Genomic DNA, 23556 nt, shown 5'->3' on the forward strand with positions numbered 1-23556 from the left:
GGTATCTAAAAATTCTCTTGGTTGCTATCAGGTGTGTCTCCTTGGGATTCTTCTGGAATCTAGCAACTATGCCAACTGCATGGGCTATGTCCAGTCTGTTGTGAACAACATAGTGCAATTTACCAATCATTGACCTGTATTCCTTCTCATCAATTGATTGAGATTCATCTTCCTTGGACAACTTACAACCTGTAACCATTGGTGTCCCAACTAGTTTACAGTCACTCATGCCAAATGTCTTCAAAACCTCTTTCACATACTTAGACTGTGTAATGAAAATACCATTCTTCATTTGTTGTATCTGCAAGCCTATGAAAATTTTGATTTCCCCTACTAAAGACATTTCAAACTCATTTTTCATTTCCTTTGCAAAATTGTTGCTCATGACATCATTACCTCCAAATATAATATCATCAACAAATACTTCACTGACCAGTATTTCATCTCCTCCAGACTTGAGATATATGTTACTATCATCACTGGTTCTCAAAAAGCCTATCTTCATTATCAGTGTATGAAGCCTTTCATACCATGCTCTGGGTGCCTGCTTTAATCCATATAAAGCCTTATGCAATCTACATACCATGTCATTCTCATTAGTCAAAGCATAACCATCTGGCTGCTCTGTGTATACCTCTTCTTCCAATATCCCATTCAAAAATGCAGACTTAACATCCATCTAATATACCTTGAACTTTTTATGGGCTGCAAATGCAAGTAAAGTTCTGACACCTTCTAGTCTTGCTACTGCTGCAAAAGTTTTGCCATAATCTTCTCCTTCTTGCGCATAACCCTTGCAGAATGTCTTGCCTTGTTGCGAACTACAACACCATCTTCATTCAACTTGTTCTTGTATACCCATTTAGTACCTATAACATTCTTATTTACCGATCGAGGTACTAGGGTCCTGTTGTGACCTTTTCACACATCGCCCCATTGCTAACAGGGACCCCCTCTTTGCCAGCTTCCTGCGTTGTTAGGTTAGGGTTTTGACTGCTTAGTGGGGCAATTTTGCGTTTTCCGTGCCCGAGTCTCGGAGTTTTGATCATGCCTAGTGTCGTCTAGGGTTTTTTGAAGTGTTAGGATCAAGTTGCTAAAGTTGATATTTTTAATGATCCTAAGTTTTGCTAAGTGTAAACCTCTTTTGAAGCGTTAACGTGTTTTTAAACACGCGCATCAGTGATTTGAAAGTGCCAAGATATTCACAGACCTTTTGGAGTTGTTTTCTCGGTCCTAAGGTATTATTTAAGTTGGTTTCGCACTTTATTCCAATATTTTCCTAGCGTTTCGCTCATATTTATGGAAAATTAGTATAAGTCCAGTCAAATTTAAAGTCCCTGAGTGATTTTGAGTGGTTAAAATGATAAAATCCTAAGGGAAATCCTTATTCCAAGGGTTAAAGGGTCAAAATCCATGCTAGAGGTGTTTTTCCCCTCACATTCCAGACTACCCAACCCATTCCCCCACTCAAAATCCATACTACACATGGGTTTCCCCTGGAATCCATACTGGCCACTAATTTTCCCCACTATTTATCCATACTGCCATCGAATTTCCCCTGGATGTGCTAAAATTTGGCTAAGTGTCAGGATTTATCCAGACTGCCATCGAATTTCCCCTGGGAGTGCAGACTGGAAGTGCGGACTAGAGTGCAAGGATAATTCCATGCCTGGGTCGATTTTCCACCAGGATTTTTGTGACAACTAAGTAAAGATTTTTGTCCGGATTTTTGTCCAGACTAAGGTCGAATTTCCACCAGGGAGGTATTTTTCCAAGTTAAGTGAGTTTTGAGTGTGGATTTTTGTCCAGACACATCGAATTTCCCCTAGGGGGTGATTTTTGCAAAATGAGTGCATCTTTGTCTAGATTTTTGTCCAAACTCACATCGAATTTCCCCTGGGAGGGTTTTTATGTGCATTTTGATGAAATTGAGTACGGATTTTTGTCCAAGCATGGGTCGAATTTCCCTTATGGGGCAAATTTTGACACTTAAGTGATTTTTAAAGGGATTTTTCAATCCCAGCTGATAGCGATTTTCCCCTAGAGGCTTTATTTTGGATTTAAATTGCAATATTTTAATAAATAAGCCCCATTTAATTGCTTTTAAATAATTATTAAATGATTATTTAAAATTTAAAAGCAAATTTAATAACTTGCAATAATTATTAAATGTTTGAACCTTCTAGAAGCAAGTTAGGGTTTCACCAAGCAAGTATTTATACAAGTGTTTTATCCCACATTGCTTGTGTGGTGAAAGTGAAAGATGAAAGCAAGTATATGAGAGGAACTTTAGCATTATTTTATTATTATTTCTGCCAGGTGCCTCCATGAAAGCGATTTTTCTCCAAGTTGGGCGAATTTTTTAGCAAGGCGTTTTTGTGAAGTGTGGGATTGAGGATTTATTTTCCTCCATTTTTTCCAGCTTGCTGATCTATTCCTCTTGGCTGCCATTAAAGACCAATTTCAGATTTTCGATTTTGCTAAGTTTGGCGATTTTTTCCAAATTTAGCATTTTTTGGTGAAAGTTGGCAATTTCATGATTGGAGACTTGGACGATTTTTCCTCCACCATTTGTGCTTGTTGTTCAGACCTTCATTGCTGCAGATTGCTGCCATTAACAACATTTTTCAAAATTCTGAAAATTTCGATTTTTTGCTAAGGAAGGCAAATTTTTGTGTTTGGGGTATCCAAACCCAACTTAGGCGATTTTTTCCAGATTGCTGTCATCCTTCATTGCTGCAGATCTATGCTACCATTGACGTCAATTTTCAGAATTCCAAGTTTGGCGCCATGCTTGGGAAAATTTCGATTTTGCTTGGGAGGTGTTTTGGTGCCATATTTTGATCATTTTCATGCATGTTTTGTGGCTGCCATCATTTCCAGCCTGCTGATTCGCTTCAGATCTGAGGTTTGCTTCAGATTTTGACCTCCATTAATGGCTGCCACTAATTTTCAGACTTAAGTTTTTATTGCCCAGCCAATTCCAACTTAAATATTTAGCATTTGCAGGTGTTTTATGGAGTTTTCTGTGCATTTTTTAGACCATTTTATCGCTGTTGTAGGTCTGAAACTCCACTGTTAGGCAGTTGTCCTCAGAAATTTTCATTTCCAGCCACCTCACCAATTTTGGCGAATTTGCTTGGGGCTGTTTCCTTAGCAATTTTTCATCATTTTTAGGGATTTAAACCACTTTGCAAGTTGTTGGTTGTCTTCAGAATTTTGACCTCCATTGTTGACTGCGGAAGGTGTCTTCAAACATTCATTGTGTGAAAACACAATCTTTCACACCTTTTCCTTAGTCATCATCAATCTGGTATACTCCTTTGCATTTTTTGTTTGCATATTTTCTAAGCGTAAGGAGGTATTAAATGAATTTTATGGAAGGCTTCCATGCCTTAGTGTTGTCACACTTTGAATTCAATTGCTAAAACTTATCAAGTGTATGGATTATTTTCCTGACTCCATGCTCTAATTAGCTAAATCTTTAGAAAGTCAGGAATTTTATTACGGATATTTTCCTAAGTCTAACTTCGAGCTTCGTACAGGTGCGATGTCAAAGTCAAGATACAAGGAAAGGAAAGAGCTGCTGAAGACGCTGGAGACTGGATTTTATCCAAAGTTTAAGATTTCATCCAGATGGAAGGAGATCGCTGATACAAACATGCATTTCCTGGACTTCGACCAGATGCAGCATCGGATGTTCGGAGTCAGAGATCAGGTTCCTTCCCCAGCATATGCAAATATTATGAAGAGTGGCATTTTCCATGCCGCTGGATTTCCACAGTCCATACAGTGCAGTGAGTTGATCCTGGAGTGTGCATGATGTTACGAGCCGCTCACAAGAATGATCAAGAGTCCTAAAGGCGTAGTCATCGCCTACCTTGCTGAGGATGCCATTGCTGAGGTGTTTGGAATTCCACGCGGAACGGACATGAAGGATGTGACCCAGGAGGATTATGCAGACAGATTCACGAAGAAGATGGGTGTATGTAAGAATTTAATTAACAAAGAGTGGATGATCGAGCCTAGGTCTCATCATTCCAAGGCTCCCAAGACACTTATGTGCATAGATTTTAAGGAGGAATATAGTGATTTGATATTCCTACTCAATAGAGTGATGGGAATGTCGCAGGGAGCAATATTTCATGGATGGATGTTCTACCTCATCCAGGATTGTCTTAGAGGAACACTAGTGAATTGGTCCAAGATCATAAGTGACAATCTGGATTTCCAGCTGAGAAATGTAGAGCGGTCCAAGTCATTCGCCATGACTTCCTACTTAGTGTACCTGCTTGCACGATTTGTTTCATACAGAGGATTAAAATGCAAAGGTGAATTCGGGAATGGGCAAGGACAATACAAGAGTTATGAATGCTACCCCCAGCTGAGCATGCACAGAATTGAAAACTACAAGAGAGTGAATGATGCATTCACTATGTACATCACACGGATGTTGCAGGGCAGAATCCATAGAAGATTGTCCAAGGAGGCAACAGAGTTAATAGAAAGATATGGATCGTGGTATATACAATTCCCCACTTTCACATACCTTAGGATTCATGGGTTTCAATCCGAACCCTACAGACTTCCTAGGTATCCCACCGACAGAATGATATTGTTGGAAGTGGTGAGACAGCTTCTAGAGTTCGATGTTATCCAGAGAGAGAAGCACAGGACAGGAATGACATTCCCTATTTCAGTTGGGAAGACGTCAGAGGTTTGCCAATCCGCCATAGCTGCCAGCACTGCAAGTGAGGAGCTTGCATTCTACAGATTTGCAACCTATAAGAAAAGAGAAAGATTTGATCCAGACAAGAAGGTCGGAAGGATCAAAGGAGAGAAGTTCACTCATAAGGTTGACATAGAGGATTATTGGGCTAACTTAATGGACGAACAAGCAGTGAAGACAAGAATGTGGTCCAGAATGTCAGTGGATTTCATGAGGAAGTGTGGACTTTTCCTCATCCCTCACCAGGTATTAGATGATAGAGATCATACACACCCGCATTATGAGAATGGAATGAAGAAGGCAATCCTATTGCCAAATTGGTCAGAGTCAGAAGAGATCGACCTGAATGTATTGATGAGAGTGGTCTTGAATTTCTCCCACACATGGGTGGATATACAGATGAATAAATTAGTTGACATGGGTGTCCCCTTCACTTATGAAAGGATGAAGTCGGAAGAGTCTACTTCCGAGGATGATCAGAGGACTGTCAGTGATGTCAGGATTCATGCAAACAAAGAGAGTCAAGCTCCCAAGAGAAGGAAGAACACGCCTGGAGAAGTCAAGGCTAGAGGGAAGAAGATTGAGGAGGTGAAGAAGAAACAGAAGACTATCACTCCACTTATCATTCCTTCACCCCCTCCCAGTGTCTCATCAATCGAAGTGATTGAAGTAACAGAACAGAATAAAGAGACACTGCAGTGTTCCAACACAGTGATACTACCAGAAAATATTCAGGAATTCCATGCCACAGCGACATCTGCACCTCCTGATGAGAATAATGATCAACCGGAATCCCCTACTGTCCTTTTGGAAGTTAGTTTGGGAAATGAAGTATATGATTGGGCCAAGAGTAATCCTGATGATAATGATGATGTTATTTCGGCATTGAAAGAACTTGATCGAGAAGTATGTCTTGATGATGGTATGGAAATGGCCGCTATTCCTGAATGGCTGAGGAGAAGTATGGAGAAAAGTAAACAAATGATAGAGGTACAGCCTAGTGATGATATTGATGACTACCTAGCTAGGAGTGCTAAGAAGATGGAGCCCAAGAGAGCAGAGATTTTGTCGCACATAGCTAGAGATGAGACAAGAATGCGGATTGCACAGATTGTTGTTCCTATTGCAGGCGTGACAGTGGACATTGCTACTCCTATGGATTTCCAAATTACTTCAGTCGCCCTTGGTCGTCCATCAGCAAGGCAGGAATTCCAGGAGATTGGTGACAACCTCTAGGCAATCAATGCAAGGTTAGACGAAGCAATTGCGGAGAATGAAAGGTACAGAGAAGAAAATATTAGACTCGGAGAGTATATTGCAGGGACAAGACATGGAGATCCCACCCTTATTTCCCCTATTGCAGTTGACCATGGGATACATTCACACTGTGAGGTAGCGAGAGGTACACACTTAGAGGTGGAAAAGTGGATTGAGAGCACAAGAAAGCAGGCAGATGATTTCCTTACTCAGTTTGTCCATGCATTTGATAAAACAACAACGCTCGTATTTAGAATCCAGTATTTGGAGCGAGTTTGGGAAGAATTCCGGCCTATTCAGGACAAGACTATTCCACGCCTCCTAGCAATGAAGAAGGTTCCTAATTCCACCTTGGTCAGCGAGAACATTGTGCACAGTGGAGACATATATGATTTCCATGGCTGGTATTGTGCATTAGCCTTGAAGAAATCAGCTTATGAGAACGCCCAATCGAGTTGTATGGAGATGGAAGGATTAATTCAAGACATTCAGATGAAGATCCTTGCCTCGATTAAGGAATTATTGGGTATTGATGTTAGTGATGCTAGTGGTTTACACTTAGCTGAATTAAGAGACAAGATAAAATTTATGTATTTTTGCCAATTGAAATCTTTGAAGAAGAGTCAGATAGATGACTTGGTCTCTTTGTTGATTCATGTTCATAATTCGCAAAAGCTCATGCCAGAATGGGAGAACACTTTGAATGCTTGCTCGGATTCATTGGATGTGATTGATTTACAGCACGATACCTTGCCTAGCATTTCCATGGAGGAGTTAGATTCAGTATTGGCAAGATTCTTGGAGTATGCTAGGGGAGAGAGAGATGCAGGGAGGAATCTTCTAGAAGATTCCCTATATGATGACTAGGTATCTTTTCATTGGGCCATATGTTGGTGGCGCCATTTTTTATGTAACCCTAATTAGGGCAATTCTAGGGTTTTGTTGGCATTATCTCGGTCGTTGATCTTAGATCAATCTGGGCCATCCATTTTTGTAAGAGACTCTATATATGCCCCTTTGTCTCTCATTTGTAAGAGGGAGTTTTTGTAGAATTGTTGGTATATGCTGCAGCTATTTGAATCCTAATCATTGTTCAATTGTTGGTGATTTTGCTCTTCAAATGTTGTATTTGCATTCATGGTTCTCAATTCCTCCAAGTTAGATTAGAATTTAGATTAGAATTTTTTTTCATGTATGTTAGATTGAGTGGAAGATTTGTTGAATTCATTCGTGTGGAATCCTTAATCCATACCACTAGCCTCTTGCCGTTGGTAGGTGCACCTTGTGTGGTCAACTGGAGTTTGAGTAAGCATAACTTCAACTATTATGCGTCCGTTGACAAGCATCAACTTGGATGGTGTCTGCGTTTGATGGTAATAGTCTGAAAATCATTAAGTATACCTTAGATGATTGCACTAAGCTTGTGTCAATCCCTGATTGTGAGACCTTGCCTGGTTTGATTCCATTAAATCCATTCATCATTTCCTACATTCTTAGATTTAGAATAGATTTCCTGAACCCTATTCTTTTTCCCCCCTTTTTTAGTAAGAAGTAAATCCAGAGCCATATTGATAAATCTTAAGTTGTCAGCACACCTATTCCGCATCATTCATGATAATCCAAACATTTGCGTAAGTCCCCAAGTGAAACACAGCAATTCACATCAACCACTAAACTTACCCACTCGTCAAGACCTGACATGCAGAAAACTTGGAATCATTTTAGTTGATCTCATTCTTAGCATCTGAGGTGATTTTGTTCAAGAGAGGGTAAATTACTTTGGTAATTTATTCTGTATTGTTATGTGCATAAAAAACACATCAACAGGTCCAAGTGTTGTTCTTCTCAATTTGATCCAATTCCTCCTCCATGGCTTTAACCCAATGATCATCACCAAATGCCTCCTTAGCAGTTCTTGGTTCAATGGTGGAAATCATGCAAGAATTCTCTCTGATTCTTCTTCTAGTTAGCACTCCAGCATCCTTATCTCCAATAATCTGTTCAGGATTGTGATTCAGTCTCATATATCTAGAAATAACATGATCATTATCTTCAGGTTCAACTTCTTCCTTGTCATCATCTTCTTCTGAATTTATCTATTCCGGTTAGACTGGTGCATCAGAATTTGCTTTGTCGGTTTCAGATTTCACAGTTTTTGGTTCCAAAAACAAAATGCAAGGATCTTCATCCTTTTTCTCTGAACTGGTTCCTTCTGAGACTTCAGGATATTCATCTACTCGAACATCAGCACTCTCAACAATTCTTTGTGTCCGGTTGTTAAAACATTTGTAGGCCTTACTCTTGGTGGAATAGCCAAGAAATATGCCTTCATCACTCTTAGCCTTAAATTTGCTAATGTAATCACCTCTCTTAATAACACATTTGCTTCCAAATATCTTAAAATAGCTAACATCAGGTGATCTTCCATACCAATATTCATAAGAAGTCGTTTCCTTACCTCTCTTTACCAGAACCCGGTTCATTGTGTAGACAGTTGTGCTAACAGCTTCTCTCCAAAAGGTTTTCACTACACCTCCTTGTATCAACATTGTCCTAGCAGCTTCAACAACTGACCGGTTGTTTCTTTCTACAATACCATTTTGTTGTGGTGTCCTCGGTGCAGAAAGTTGTTGTTTGATACCATTCTCTTCACAGTACCTAGTGAATTCCTTCAAAAACTAACCGGTTGTTTCTTTCTGCGATACCATTTTGTTGTGGTGTCCTCGGTGCAAAAAGCTGTCGTTTGATACCATTCTCTTCACAGTACCTAGTGAATTCCTCCGAAGTAAATTCACCGGCTTGATCTGTCCTCAGACATTTTATCTTCTTACCACTCTCTTTCTCAACTAAGGCCCTGAATGCCTTGAACTTACCAAAAGCTTCAGACTTATACTTCAAGAATGTGACCCACATCATCCTTGAGCAATCATCAGTGAGAATCATAAAATATCTGTCACCTTGAATGCTTTTTGTTCTTATTGGTCCACAAAGATCAGTATGAACCAAATCTAACAAGTGCTCTGCTGAAAAGGATTTGCTTTTGAAAGTTGAAGAAGTCATCTTTCCTAACTGACATTCTTTGCAAAGAGCATTAACCGGTTTGTCTAACTAAGGCAAACCTCTCACCGTCTTGGACTTACTCACTTTTAACAATGTTATCAAAGTTTGTATGACAAAATCTCCTATGCCAAAGCCAGCTATCATCTATTTTTGCAATAAAACAGTTGCTTACTTTAGAATTAAGGTGAAACAGGTTACCTTTAGTTTGTTTCCCGGTTGCAATCAATTCACCTTTGTTGTCAAAGATTTTGCACATACCATTTTTTAACTCCAGAGGGTATCCTTTGTCATTGAGTTGTGCCACACTCAAAAGATTGTGCTTTAGACGTTCAACCTAGTAGACATCATCTACACTGCTTTTCCCATTAAGAGAAATAACTCCTTTACCTTTAACCATGCAGGGTGAGTCATTGCCAAATCTAACAACACCGCCATCAAATTCCTTCAAGGAAAGAAATTTGCTCCAATCACCGATCATATGATGTGAACAACCACTATCAATGATCCAATCATCAGAGTTATCCATCCTGGATACTAATGCCTTCTGGTCTGATATCTCTTCCTTAATAGCTACAAAAACAATATCTTCACTAGCATCACCATTAGATTCTTCATCAGTGATACCATTATCAATATCAATAAGACAATCTCTTTAGCCTTTACCCTTATACTTCTTGAATTTATCTCTCTCATGTTCGTTTTCACCATTAGGACAATTAGCCTCTATGTGACCAATCTTGTTGCATGCAAAACATTTTAAAGGTAATTTACCTTTGTATTTACCAGTGCCTCTAGGCAACCGCTTTGCCAACAATGCTTCAAGCTCCACTAAACTATCTTCATCATCAGCATCTCTGCTGGATCTAGATTCATAACCATGACTAGTATCTCTACTTTTTCTCACAGATGGGTTAGAGACAGAGGCTCTAAATGCAAACTCAGATTTCTGTACACTACCATCATAACCGTTTAATTCAAAAGCAGTAAGCTTGCCAATGATGGAGTCAAGAGTTACCTTAGTTTTGTCAATGGACTTCAGCTCCTCAATAGCTGCAACTCGAATAGCATAGACCAGTAGCAGGGTGAATCAGTAAATAGAAAAACTGATACAAACTTTCGGTAGATTACTAAGGGGGGGGGTGAATCAGTAAATAGAAAAACTTCCCAAACTTCCCAAACTCAAACTCAAACAAAAAAAGTAAACTTATCAATGAAATACCACTGTCAAGATCAATACTCATAAGAATACCGGTTGACTATTACAACAACTTAACAATAAACAACATTTAACTTGTAAACATCCAAACGCTTTATTATATGCCAATGCTTCATTTCTCAATGCTTCTGGTTATCATGCCTTATCAAAAATAATTAAGTAGTTAATCAAATCAACCATAAGATCATAACCACAAAAACATTCACCACATGACACAAGTATTTATACGTGGAAAACCCAAATAGGTAAAAACCACGATGAGATGGGACTCACAAGATAATATCTGAACTCTTCTGAAGTTCGCCCTGTTAGGAGCCAAGCATGTTAAAGTTTTTACAAAAGTCCTGTTAAGAACTAATCCTGTTAGGAATCACCCGGTTAAGGGATTGACTACAAATGCCTTGTTAGAAGCAAATACCCTATAAGGAGTAACCTCAGTAGAGGATTTGAAAATCCAATCTAATGGACCACCTTGTAAGAGGATTTAATAAGTAACCAAGCTTGTTAGAGCTTACCCAGTTAGGGGATTTCAATTATGTTGTAATTGTTAGAAAACAACAAGAGTTTCTTGATTTGTTTGAATAGCACTACATTTGCTTGATCAGATCCATTAACTTCATCGAGCTCAGTAACTCATTACACGCTTTGCATTAGATGCAATACACTTTGCTCATTCCCTAGACAAACAAACAATTGACCTTGTTTCATACAATGACTTTACGTGTCACCATCATTACCGCTCAACATCAGATCATAAACCAACATAACCAATTCAACAACCTTAATCGGTTAGGGTTTAACAAAAACAACTAGTAGGGTTTACCGGTTACATAACATAGAAAGGGTTTAACCTTTTACTTCGGTTACCGGTTCAACTCACAAACTTACATATTGGTTTACAATATCCTTCACAAAGTTCTTCCTACCGGTTACAAGACAATATCATTAATAACAACAATATCAACAATATCATTACCGGTTCAATTGACATCAATGACAACATAACATATCATTAATGCAATCTTCATGCAAATGCCAACAAATTTACCCTAGTAAACTCAAAATCAGCTACATCGGCCTCTTCCACATTCTTCTCTAATATAGACCGCACCACTTCAACGCACATGTTTCCAAATGAAGGATCAACAACCAACCTTGATGTTGTTTTGGTTTTCTTGGTTTTATTGGATTTTTGGATCAAATTAGTCATTGTATCAAGTTCGGGAATAACCAGTTGAGTGACTTTTCTTTTCTTGAGCAAGCTTTGTTGTAGCCAAGAAGGGGTTTCAAGATGTAAGTACTAAAAATTTCAATATGTTCCATAGAAGTGGATGGATCCAGAATGTCTAAGAAAGGATTTTCAATCAGAATGGAATCCTCAATCAACATGGGTAAATGTTGTAGAGGAGGCGGTGGCATGTCATGAGGGTGGGATGAAGAGGGGAATGAGATATGGTAGGAGTTAATTCTTTGCCTTTGAAATCTTTTTGAGGGTTCTCATTTCCTTCTTCAACTACTTCAATTGAATTTGATGACTTATCTTTAAGCTTAAATCTCTTCTTTGTTATCCCTGAATCACTCTCGTACATGCTTTTGAAAACACCTTTCCTATTTGGATCTTCACCATCATCGACACCTTGAGCCCCTGATTGCAAGTTAGAAGTAGATGTTGCAATTTGTTAAGTATTGGAAGGATTGCCTTCTTGATTATCATCTCTTTTCTCAAAAGAATTATTTCTATTCGTAGGCCTAGTTGCAGTAGCTTCAATCATTTTCCTTCTCACTCATTCTTATTATCTCTTTATGATATGAGCAGTTCTTTTATTCAATTCCCTTACTTCATGACTTGACAAATTAATAAGTGGCAACGGTTGCAATTGAATTTTGTCAAAATAAAGAGGGTCTATCACATCTGTAAGATCATCTTTGAATCCATTCACATCCCATTTCAGCTCAAATAGATTAATCTGCTCTAATGTGAACCGCATCCAATCCCTTTTTCTTACTTCATACTCACCTTCACAATCTTCCCAAAAGTCTTCAATTCCTGGAGGATGATAATAACTTGGGCCGAAATCCAAATTATTTTTGACAAATCTTTGTTGTCATATGGATACCTCATAGTGCCAATGTAAAGTTTAATCTTCACAAATGAACGTTCAATATTTTGAGCATCTGAGAATGATTTGCAGCTGTAGTAACCCAGACCAATAGGAAAAGAAATATCATATTTTCTCTTGCTCCTACAATTTTTGTGAACCTCAGCAAATTGTTTACAAAGCTCTACCAAGATGAGCTTATCATCTGCAAACCTTGGCAACTTGAATGGATATCCATTGAACCCACCAACCTGCAAATAAGTGAATCTTTGAAACTATATAAAATAACTCCCATATTGCCTTATAAGATTTGCAGCTTCTAGAGAAATCCTGAGCCCTAGATTCCCTTCGAGTGCTCTTGTTGTCCACATTGTAAAGGCGTAATTTACCCTTAGGAAATGATTGTAGCTCTCTTTTAGTTTCAACTGTGGGTAAAAATCATATATTTGAGAATCATTGGAATAGATCCCTCTAGTATTAAGTCTTGGCCATGTCCTCATACCGACAATTGCATAGAAGAGAAAAGAAGTCATATAGAAGAGTTGATTTTGTTCGAAACCAACCATTTGACTATGCAAATTGTCACTAATGATACTTTCCCAATCAATAAATTGACCTCCTTTGCATATGACAGATATATAGAGGTGCATCCATGGTTCAAATTCACTTGACTCATAATCTCCGACCAATCAGTGAAGCGGGACAATCATATTTGATATCTCTTCAGCTCAGATACCGGTTCTCCCCTATTTTGGCTGGGTCCTGGTCCTGGTCCGTGCCCGGTCCTGGTCCTGGTCCGGTTCGCTCTGGGTCCCACCCGGGTCCTGCCCAGGCGGCTGGGTTCCCTGTGGGTCCTGCCATGCAGGACCCACAGGGAACCCAGCCGCCTGGGCAGGACCCAGGTGGGACCTAGGGCGAACCCAGGAGGACCCGAGTGAACCCAGGAGGACCCGGGTGAACCCAAGCCCGTGGGTTCCCAAAAAGGGGCCCACGGGTTAGCAAGCATTTAAAAACAATAAAAAAACAATATTTTTAATCATATTCATAATTTGCAAAAAAGATAATATTCAAGTTTCAAGTTTCAAAATGTGAAAATGTCATGACACAATAAAGTATAAAGTTAAACATTCAAATTACAAGCCATCTATGGGATTTAAATTCCATATTCATCTTCATCTGAAGCATCCAACCCAAGCCATTAATTCAGAATATTTATTGGCATTGGCAATTATGGATTTATGATTTATTGATTTATGATTTATCTGTTATCATCTATGTATCATTGTATGGGAAAGTTACATTGTATGTTTGATGTTTCATATTTGTATGTTTGAACTGTGAACATATATAATTTTGATGTTTGAAGTTTGAACATATATATATATATATATTAAAAAAAATTAAAATATATATATATATATGTACGGACGAACCCGTACCCGTACCCAAAAAAAAAAAAAATTTGCCGAATCCGCGAACCCGTACCCGAATCCGAACCCGAATCCGAACCGGAACCGGTAACTTAGCTCTTCAGCAAAGAGAGTTCTATGTGAGGTCTTGGGTAGCTGTGATTTTCCTCCTCTTTTAGTTTGCAACCAATGCTTTGCTATAGTATTGAGACACTAATCTTCATTCTTAAGGAAATATTGATGCAGTCTCTTGGTTCACACTTGTAAATTGATCTCTACCTGGCAACCTGAGAATAATGCTAAAGGAGACACCATCTAGCTTGACAATCAATTTGTCATCAATGGTTCTCACTTCTCTGGTTCAAGATTATAACATTTCACACATTCCAACACCAAATCTGAACATTGAACTGATATGGGAAATCCTGCTGCATGAGCCAAACCACTTTCAAGTATTTTCTATGACAAAAGTGATCTTTTTCCCTCTTCCAAACTGTCTCAAAAGCTATCCAAACTAAGGTGCCCCTGCTTTAATAACTTTGTATCTGAGATTCAAGGAAGTGTGCTCTCTAATATGAACATGAACTCAAATCCTTGATATTTGTACTTCATGATGATAAAGCTGCCTTAACTTGGAAAAATCACCATGAGACTTCTTCTGCAATACTTCAAACTCTAAGCTCACTAATTCCTTTGTATTCCACTGTCACTCTACAATGTTTGAGCTTGAAATTTTCACCAGGTATAAAAGGAGGTGAGACGATCAAAAGCTAAGAGAATTTGTGCATGATGGGGCATTGAATTATGAGATTTTAATATTTTTCAAACAAAGGTTTATAAAAATGTAAATATTAAAATCTCATGAAAGGTGAGGTGGGTAGTCGTGAAAATTGGGCTCGTGAATCAAAACGATAAGCTAACAACTGTATTCAATACAAAAAGCTCAAAATTTGAGTCTTTGGATCTTGCCCTGAAATGGTAAGCTTTAGTCTGCAAGTCCTTTTGTATCTTTCCTTGGAGCAGTGAGCTTCAGTTTGCAAGTCCTTGTGTATCTTTCCCTGAGGATTGGTCTAGAGATTGTCTTGCTTCAAATTGCTTGTTGGCTGGTTGGATCCATTGTTGCTCGCTGGAGTATTGTAATCCATTTCATTCTCTTTATCGTTTCTTTGCAACTAATTTGTGCTGCAATATTTAATTCTTTGGTTTATGCTTTTGCTTTCTCAACAGGATTTAGTGTTGCTAATTTGTTAGGCGGGGGTCTCTTTGGGTCAGTTTACTAAGCAGTCTTGTATGATAACACATTGGCAGTTGTAAATGTCTTTGACCAGGACCCTCAAAATTCATACAAGAATTTTGTTAGGGAATGCAGAATACTATGTGTGTGTATATACATACATACATACATACATATATATATATATATATATTGTTAGGGAATGCAGAATACTATGTGTGTGTATATACATACATACATACATATATATATATATAATCGAATAATACAATATCATCCCTTTCACTTCTAATTATCAATTAAACTCCATAACAACAATTTCATCAAATCAACTGCATTAAATAACATTATATATATATATATATATATATATATATATAAAGTCCAGTCAGCCCAACAAAAGTTGAACCTTGAAACTATATGGAAAGACTCCAGAGCTATGTACATACATACATACATACATATACACACACACACATATATATACATGCATACACATATATGCATATACATGTATATATACATATATGCATATGTACATATACATATACATATGCATATATATATATATATTCATGTATATGTATGTATATATACATATACATATGCATATGTACATATTGTATGTATGTATATGACAATATGTGTATATATAAATATAGATATGCATATACATATACATATATATTCATGTTTATGTATGTATGTATATATTCATGTATATGTATGTATATATACATATACATATACATATGCATATACATATATGCATATATATGTATATGTATGTATATGTATATGTATGTATGTATATATACATATATGTATATGTATGTATGTATGTATGTATGTATGTGTGTGTATATGTATGTATGTATGTATGTATGTATGTATGTGTGTGTGTGTGTGTGTGTGTGTGTGTGTATGTATGTATGTATGTGTGTGTGTGTACATATATTTACATATATATATATATATATAGCAGAGGCTGTTTGTAAGAAAACCAGAATTCATTTATGTGCATGGAGATTTTGATTTAAAGTCAATTTGAGCCTCTCTTCAGGTTAATTAGCCATTTTAATATGCTGATTTTAGCCAAGAGTTAATCAAATCCTCACCATATCAATCAGCTATTTTATTAGGATCCCAGAAACACATTTGTTTGATTTTCATGAATCTACATGCCTTGCCTGTGGGCATACTTTAATTTCACCTTCCATCGCGTCACATGTAACTATCCATTTATCACTAGAGAAAGTTCATCTTTCACCCTTATATCCTGAAGAAATCAGATTAGAGATTACAGTAAGTTCAAATATTTCGTTAAGCATGATTGGTACTCACATACTATTGGTAATAATGTTAGTAACACCCATTTCCATACCCCTGCCAATCAAGTAATTGGCACAATCTGAGAAATGTCCACCTGTCTTCAACACCAAAGCATAAGCATATTTCCTGACTACCCATTGTTATTAAGATTCAACTCGTTCAATCAGTTACATTAGAGAAAGCAATTAGACAAGTATTGCTCTTAAGGATACGGACTCCAACTTCAAAATTTCCATTTGGCAATGGTATGCAGCTTAATGCATCATCAATATCCCTGCATCCTGTAATCACCATAACCAACAAATTCCAATATTACCAAGCATGGCCCAAAAAATTAGAATCATTGAAACAAGGATAAGAAAAAATGAAAAAACAGATTCGCATTTTGCTAGACTTAGGGCACTGTAAATACTGACCAGGTGGATCCACGCTAAAAACTCTAATGTGACGCAGGTCCTCTCTCTGAGGATTGCTCAGTTCTTCTGGTGGTAATGTCCACGGCAAGGGTGGCAAACAAGCCAGAACTTGTTCAGAAAACGGTCTTGTATTGATGTCATTCTCAATTAACAAAACCTGTTACAAGATGTCAGATTTGATTTTTCCAAAGTGTTAATAATATGATACATCTTTGTAAATAGATTTTTATGTGCTGCTCAACTATACTCCAAGAAAAAATTGCAGAAAATATGTTAACTGCAGACAAGTATAGATGTGAAATTCATCCTTCATTAAAATCTTATGACAAGATGTATATCTGAAACTTAGTGCTACTTATTCTGAAAATGATATTTTCAGAAGAGCAGGAGTGATAGAATAAATAAGAGCCTTTAGTATAGCTTTGCCATTGGATAAGATCGTACTATCTTTGACACTTAATTAAGAAAAGGAATACCAAACATGCCTCAGTTTCTGTGTCACGGTCACCAATTTCTCCAATAGTCCGCACATAGTGGCCAGATGGATATCGAGACAACCGATCCCACAAATCAACAGCTACAATGATTCTTTTGTCAATGAGATTTCCAAGTTGCCGAGTTTGTATCCGAATCTTGGGTATCCTACGATCAGTAGAAACAAATAAAGCATGGACAATTCCACCACCACCTGCAGGCATAGGCATTGGCTCCAGAGAGCCACAGTACCTACAACAACCAAAAATAATTGCCAACATATCACAGAATATTGAATATAAAACAAATACAAGCTTGAACAAATAGCAGTTGAATTTTCAGCAATTCTAACAGAACAAGTTGTGTAAATATTAATCTGGCACACAAAATAAAGTTCGCTGTTCTGATATTTCAAGCTATGTTTTATGCTCTTGGTATTGGTATGAGTGGTGATACAGTAATTCAGTTATTTGTGTACTTATAAAGTGATTGGTATCCATATAATGGCTTGACAGGCCAGTCCACATTTTTGTTCATGGCCCAACATATATGACAAAATTTTCAGAGATACTATAAAATAAACAATTCATTAGTTTCACCATTCCCACTGAATCTCTAAGAAGAAACACCAATTCATCCATTCACAATTCAACTTCTGTAACTTATAACAAACCACTTACCATCACTCACCAAGTTCAAGAGTCTGCAAGTGTTTGTGAGAGAAGAAACTGAAAATCCAGAATTCTCAAATAGCTTCAAACTGTAAAGTTATATTCAATTGCAATAAAAGAACTATTATATATATGTGATAATATTGTCTAATATTTTATTGTTTCGTTTGCAGGCTGAAGGAGAGAGATCATTTACGTTTTCTATGTCTTCTCCAAATGATTCATATCGGGCTTTATATGTTTAGAGGACCGGTCAATGGATGTCTTGACCGGTCATGTCATTTAGACATGACCGATCAAGGTACCCATTGATCGGTGCCTCTTAATAGTGCACATCCCGATCTATGTTATGTTTGGTAACTAACATTAATAATTAAACTCTTGTTCGAAGCGGTGTTTAGTTAAGATGCTTTGTTAATGGCCCAAACAGGTTTATGAACTAAACTCGATAACAACAGCATTCTATATGCTATCGGGTTAATACCCCGATAGCATATTAGTGCCGACCCATTTATGGATCGACATTAATGTGCTATCGGGTTACTAGCCCGATAGCATTAGATCGACGCTTAACTATGTTAAGCAAGTCGTCGATCTAATCCTTCTTTTATCAATGTCAATATCATAATCATGATCAATGTTGTAATCCAATAAACATATTCAGTTCGGAAAGCATAAATCAGATAGCATAATCAAAACAGAACAAAGGAGATTAATAGGTTAGGAGAGTCTTATCTTGCAGAAGCTACTAATGCATTAACACTCCCTCTTAGCTTTGGAAGATAGATAAAGTAACCTACATCACATTTCTTTTTCATAATGTCAGTCTCCAAAATATATATCATCAATACACCTGATATGAAGTATCATCAGGACACAAGATACAAATATAAAACATCACTCTAACCATGTGATATAAAAGATTCATTATTTCATTATAACAAGATATCACCTGAACACGTGATATCAGTATTGCCTAAACACGCAAATACTAAGGATATACATATGAGGATGATTAAATTCTCATCTTATCCAGGTTGTGATATGTGCACAAGCATTTTATACAAATGTTTTATCACAACACCATAATGGCACCTCCATGACATACCAGAGATCCAACATGATAACTGGTTAGAGAATCATAAGATCGTCACCTTATGATTTCTGTATACAAGTGTTCATTATCTGAGAGATCGTCACCTCTTAGATATGAACACAGGGGGTGAAACCCAGAATGTCTCAACATGACAAAAGAAGTTTACACATTAAACATCTTATTTACAAAGCAGATTACCTTTCTATCATACCTAAACCTTTTCTGAAGTGATCAACCTTCACTCTGGAAAGTGGTTTGGTCAGAATATCTGCAGTCTGATCTCCTGTGCTAACATATTCCAATTTGATCACATTTTTGTCTACCATGTCTCGCACATAATGGTATGGAATCTCAATATGCTTGGATCTGTCATGAAATACTAGATTTATAGAAAGCTATATGCAGCTCTGGTTGTCACAATGGATGACAGTGGGTTTCATAGGTTCACCAAATAGTCCCACAAGCAACTTCCTAAGCCATACTGCTTCTTGAGCAGCCATGGAAGCTGCAATGTACTTGGCCTTGGTGGAACTCTGAGCTACAAAAGACTGTTTTCTGCTGATCCAAGATATCATGGCTGATCCCAAACTGAAGCAACACCCTGAAGTGCTTTTCCTGTAAGTCACACTCCCAGCCCAATCTGAGTCTGTAAATCCGTGTAGGTCTAGATTGACTTTCTCATATTTGAGACCAAGGTTTAGAGTACCTTGTAAGTATCTCATAATGTGTTTCACTGCAATCAAGTGAATTTTCTTAGGCTCACACATAAACTAACTTAAGGCATTGACAGCATAACAGATATTTGGCCTTGTATTCACCAGATACATCAGGGACCCAATCATCTGTTTGTAGAGTGTAGGATCAGTGGATTGTGACTTTGTTGCTGCTTCTCTAAGTTTATGTAAATTTGTTTCCATGGGAGAGGTCATAGGTCTGCAGTTATGCATTCCGAATCTCTTCAAGATGTCCAAGGTATACTTTCCTTGGTTTAGTATAATATTGTTAGAATTCTGCCCTACTTCCAATCCTAGGAAGTAATGAAGGAGTCCCAAGTCCTTCATATCGAATTCTTTGGATGGATCATTCTTGCATTGATCTATAAGATGATCATTTCCTGTGATTAATAAGTCATCAACATATAAAATCAACATTAGCATATCACCTTTATTTCTTTTGTAGTAGAGATTAGGATCTGCATCATTTTTATAGAAACCTAGTCCTGAGAGATAGGTGTCAATTCTTTCATACCAGGCCCTGGGGGCATGTTTAAGCCCATAGAGAGCTTTCTTGAGTCTGCACACATGAGACTCTGCATCATAAATTTCAAACCCTTCAGGTTGCTCTAGGTAGACTTCTTCTAAGATTTCGCCATTTAGAAATGATGTCTTAACATCCATTTGGTGTACCTTCCATCCTTTTGTTGCTGCAATGGCTAATACAGCTCTTACTGATGTATACCTGACAACAGGTGCAAAAGTTTCTTCATAGTCTATTCCCTCCCTTTGTGAGAAGCCTCTGGCCACAAATTTGGCCTTGTGTTTCTCAATACTGCCGTCTGCAGCATGTTTGATTTTAAATAACCATTTAGATGAAACCACAGATTTCTTGGTTGGCCTAGGAAAAATTTCCCAAACATCATTTTTCATAATGGATTGATACTCTTCAGTCATGGCATCCTTCCATACTTGATGTTTAAGTGCATCTGATACATTGTTTGGTTCATTTTTAGAGAGATCATTCATGAGAGCAACATAGCTAGTGAATTTATTAGGTCTTTTGCTTTCCCTGAAGGTTCCTAAAGGAGCAACAAACTTCTGAGCTTTTGCTACAGTCTTGGTGGCCCATAGAGGTCTTTTCTTGAGGTTTTCTCTAGGTGGGATTAGAATTTCACCTATAGTTTCCTCAAGATTCTCCCTCTGAAGCTCAGGAGTAGGGTCTTCTTCTATGTTAGGAGTGGGGATATAGATTTCAAGCTCTATTGTACTTAAGGCTCTTTTGAAGGCTAAGTCTTCTTCGAAGATTACATCCCTACTAAGTTCAATATTTTTCAGACCATGTATATATATTCTATAGGCCTTGGATGTTTCACTATATCCTACAAGTATTCCCCTTTTTCCAGAAGGTTCTAGTTTTAGTCTTTTCTCTTTAGGTACATGTATATAGACAGGACACCCAAATATCCTAAGGTGGCTGATATCTGGTTTTAGTTTGGTAAATACTTCCTTAGGAGTTTTATCTTCAAGATGAGAGTGAGGACATTTGTTTTGTATATACACAGCAGTGCTAGTTGCTTCTGCCCAAAGATTGATATTTAAATTCTGATCAAGAATCATGGCTTTGGCAGCTTCTACAATTGTCCTATTTTTCCACTCAGCTACCCCATTTTGTTGAGGATTATAAGGCATTGTTAACTCCCTCTTAATCCCTGAATTTTTACAAAAAACTCTAAATAATTCTGATGTGTATTCCCCCCCATTATCAGTCCTTAGGGTTTTGATTTTGTTACCTGTGTAGTTCTCTGTCAGTGATTTAAACTCTTTAAACCTACTAAGGATCTCTTCTGATTCTTTACACTTCAGAAAGTAGATCCAAGTTTTCCTCGAGTAGTCATCAACAAAAATTACATAATACAAACATCCTCCTAGAGAGGGAGCGGACATGGGTCCACATACATCAGAATGAACTAACTCTAATACTTTGTTGGTTTTCCTAGTACTATTAAGGAAGGCACCCTTGATATTTTTACCTAGGGCACATCCCTTGCATGCCTCTAAATGATATTGCTGCAACTTAGGTAAACCTGTGACAAGGTTTCCCATAGATGACAAAGCTCTATAATTCAGGTGGCCTAGTCTTCTATGCCAGACCTCATTTGCATTTGTTACTTCATGAATTAGGGCTAGGTTGGGCTCTGTGCACAGCTCATACAAATAGCCTCGTCTTTGACCAATGACTTTAGCTTTCTTGATGGAAGAGTTTCTCGGCCAAGCCAACACCTTGTTCTCCATGAAGGTTACTCTGTATCCGTTATCTTCTAGGGCTGATATGGAGACTAGATTTCTCTTGATGTCGGGGACATACAGTACTCCTTCGAGTTGCAATGAAATGCATGTCTTCAGTTTGATGGTGCAGGAACCAATTCCTCTAACTGGATGTGAGGAATCATCTCCGATGGTTACTTCCTCTTCATTATCCTCTGTCATGGAGTCTAGCACTTCTCTAAACCCTGTAATGTGTCTGGATGAACCACTGTCGATCACCCAGGAGTTAGATTTATTTGATGCATGGCTTGTAAGTGCTGAGTAGAGAACATAGTTCTAGGAGTCATCTTCTCTTTTAGATTTTCTTGCTCTGGCAAATGTGGCTTGTTTGGCTCTCTCTGGATATTTTGCAACAAAGTGTCCGAACTTATCGCTCCTATAGCATTGCATATGTGATAGGTCTTTCTTTGAAGTGTTCTTGCCTTGATGACCCTTCCTCTTCCTAAATTGCTTCTTCTTGGTTGTCTTATTTGTGCTAGTATTTAGGACTTGAAGGTCTTCATCTATGTTCTTTTGTTTTATTCCCATCTTGTTCAATCTTGATTCTTCTTGAAGACAATCGTCCCTTAATCTTTCAAACTTAAGATACTTGGACCTCGCACTGATGCCTTGGACGAATGTACTCCATCCACTAGGCAACCCATCTAGAGCAATGAGTGTTAACTCTTTGCTTTGGATCTCGTAATCCAGAGTTGCTAGTTCATCTCTTAGAATTGATATCCGCATAAAGTAGGCATTGATTGTCTCCCCCTTGTTCATGGTGATATGATTTATTTCTCGTTTTAATGCCAGAGTTCGACTTGCATTTGATATCTCAAATGTGCTTTCAAGTGTTTTGAACATTTTATAGGTTGTCTGATGTTTTCTTATGATGGGCATTATGTTGTTTCTCACCCCATCAACTATTATTTTGATTGCTTTTTCATTTCCTTCAATCCATGCGGTTTTGTCAGGTTCATTTTCAGGTTGATCATTTTTAGTTTGAACAAATGAATCCACTTTGTTCTCCTATAAGATCATTTGGTTTCTGAACTTCCAGGCTGAAAAATCATCGCCACCTCCGAGTCTGTCTTTGAATCTGATTGCGCTGGCCATTGGAGAAATGTGATGTAGTATATAACCTTGTTCTTAAATTATTCACAAAATTGAATAGCCTCAAGTTTGATCAACTTGGCTCTGATACCATGTAAAGTTATATTCAATTGCAATAAAAGAACTATTATATATATGTGATAATATTGTCTAATATTTTATTGTTTCGTTTGCAGGCTGAAGGAGAGAGATCATTTACGTTTTCTATGTCGTCTCCAAATGATTCATATCGGGCTTTATATGTTTAGAGGACCGGTCAATGGATGTCTTGACCGGTCATGTCATTTAGACATGACCGATCAAGGTACCCATTGATCGGTGCCTCTTCATAGTGCACATCCTGATCTATGTTATGTTTGGTAACTAACATTAATAATTAAACTCTTGTTTGAAGCGGTGTTTAGTTAAGATGCTTTGTTAATGGCCCGAA

General features: G+C 37.6%; 1 protein-coding gene across 1 annotated transcript in view; it reads right to left on the reverse strand.

The window, feature by feature from the left end:
- LOC131030876 (exosome complex exonuclease RRP44 homolog A) overlaps window positions 1–23556 on the reverse strand; it is a 158865-nt gene that overhangs the window by 104002 nt on the left and 31307 nt on the right. The window contains exons 10-12 of the mRNA XM_057961821.2: window positions 17238–17478; window positions 16753–16909; window positions 16549–16617 (exon numbers count right to left, since the gene is read on the reverse strand). Of these exons, the coding sequence (XP_057817804.2) occupies window positions 16549–16617; window positions 16753–16909; window positions 17238–17478 (467 nt within the window). The remainder of the gene's footprint in view (window positions 1–16548; window positions 16618–16752; window positions 16910–17237; window positions 17479–23556) is intronic.

The sequence above is a fragment of the Cryptomeria japonica genome, chromosome 10 (genome assembly GCF_030272615.1).
Source record: "Cryptomeria japonica chromosome 10, Sugi_1.0, whole genome shotgun sequence".
In the NCBI taxonomy this organism is placed as follows: domain Eukaryota; kingdom Viridiplantae; phylum Streptophyta; class Pinopsida; order Cupressales; family Cupressaceae; genus Cryptomeria; species Cryptomeria japonica.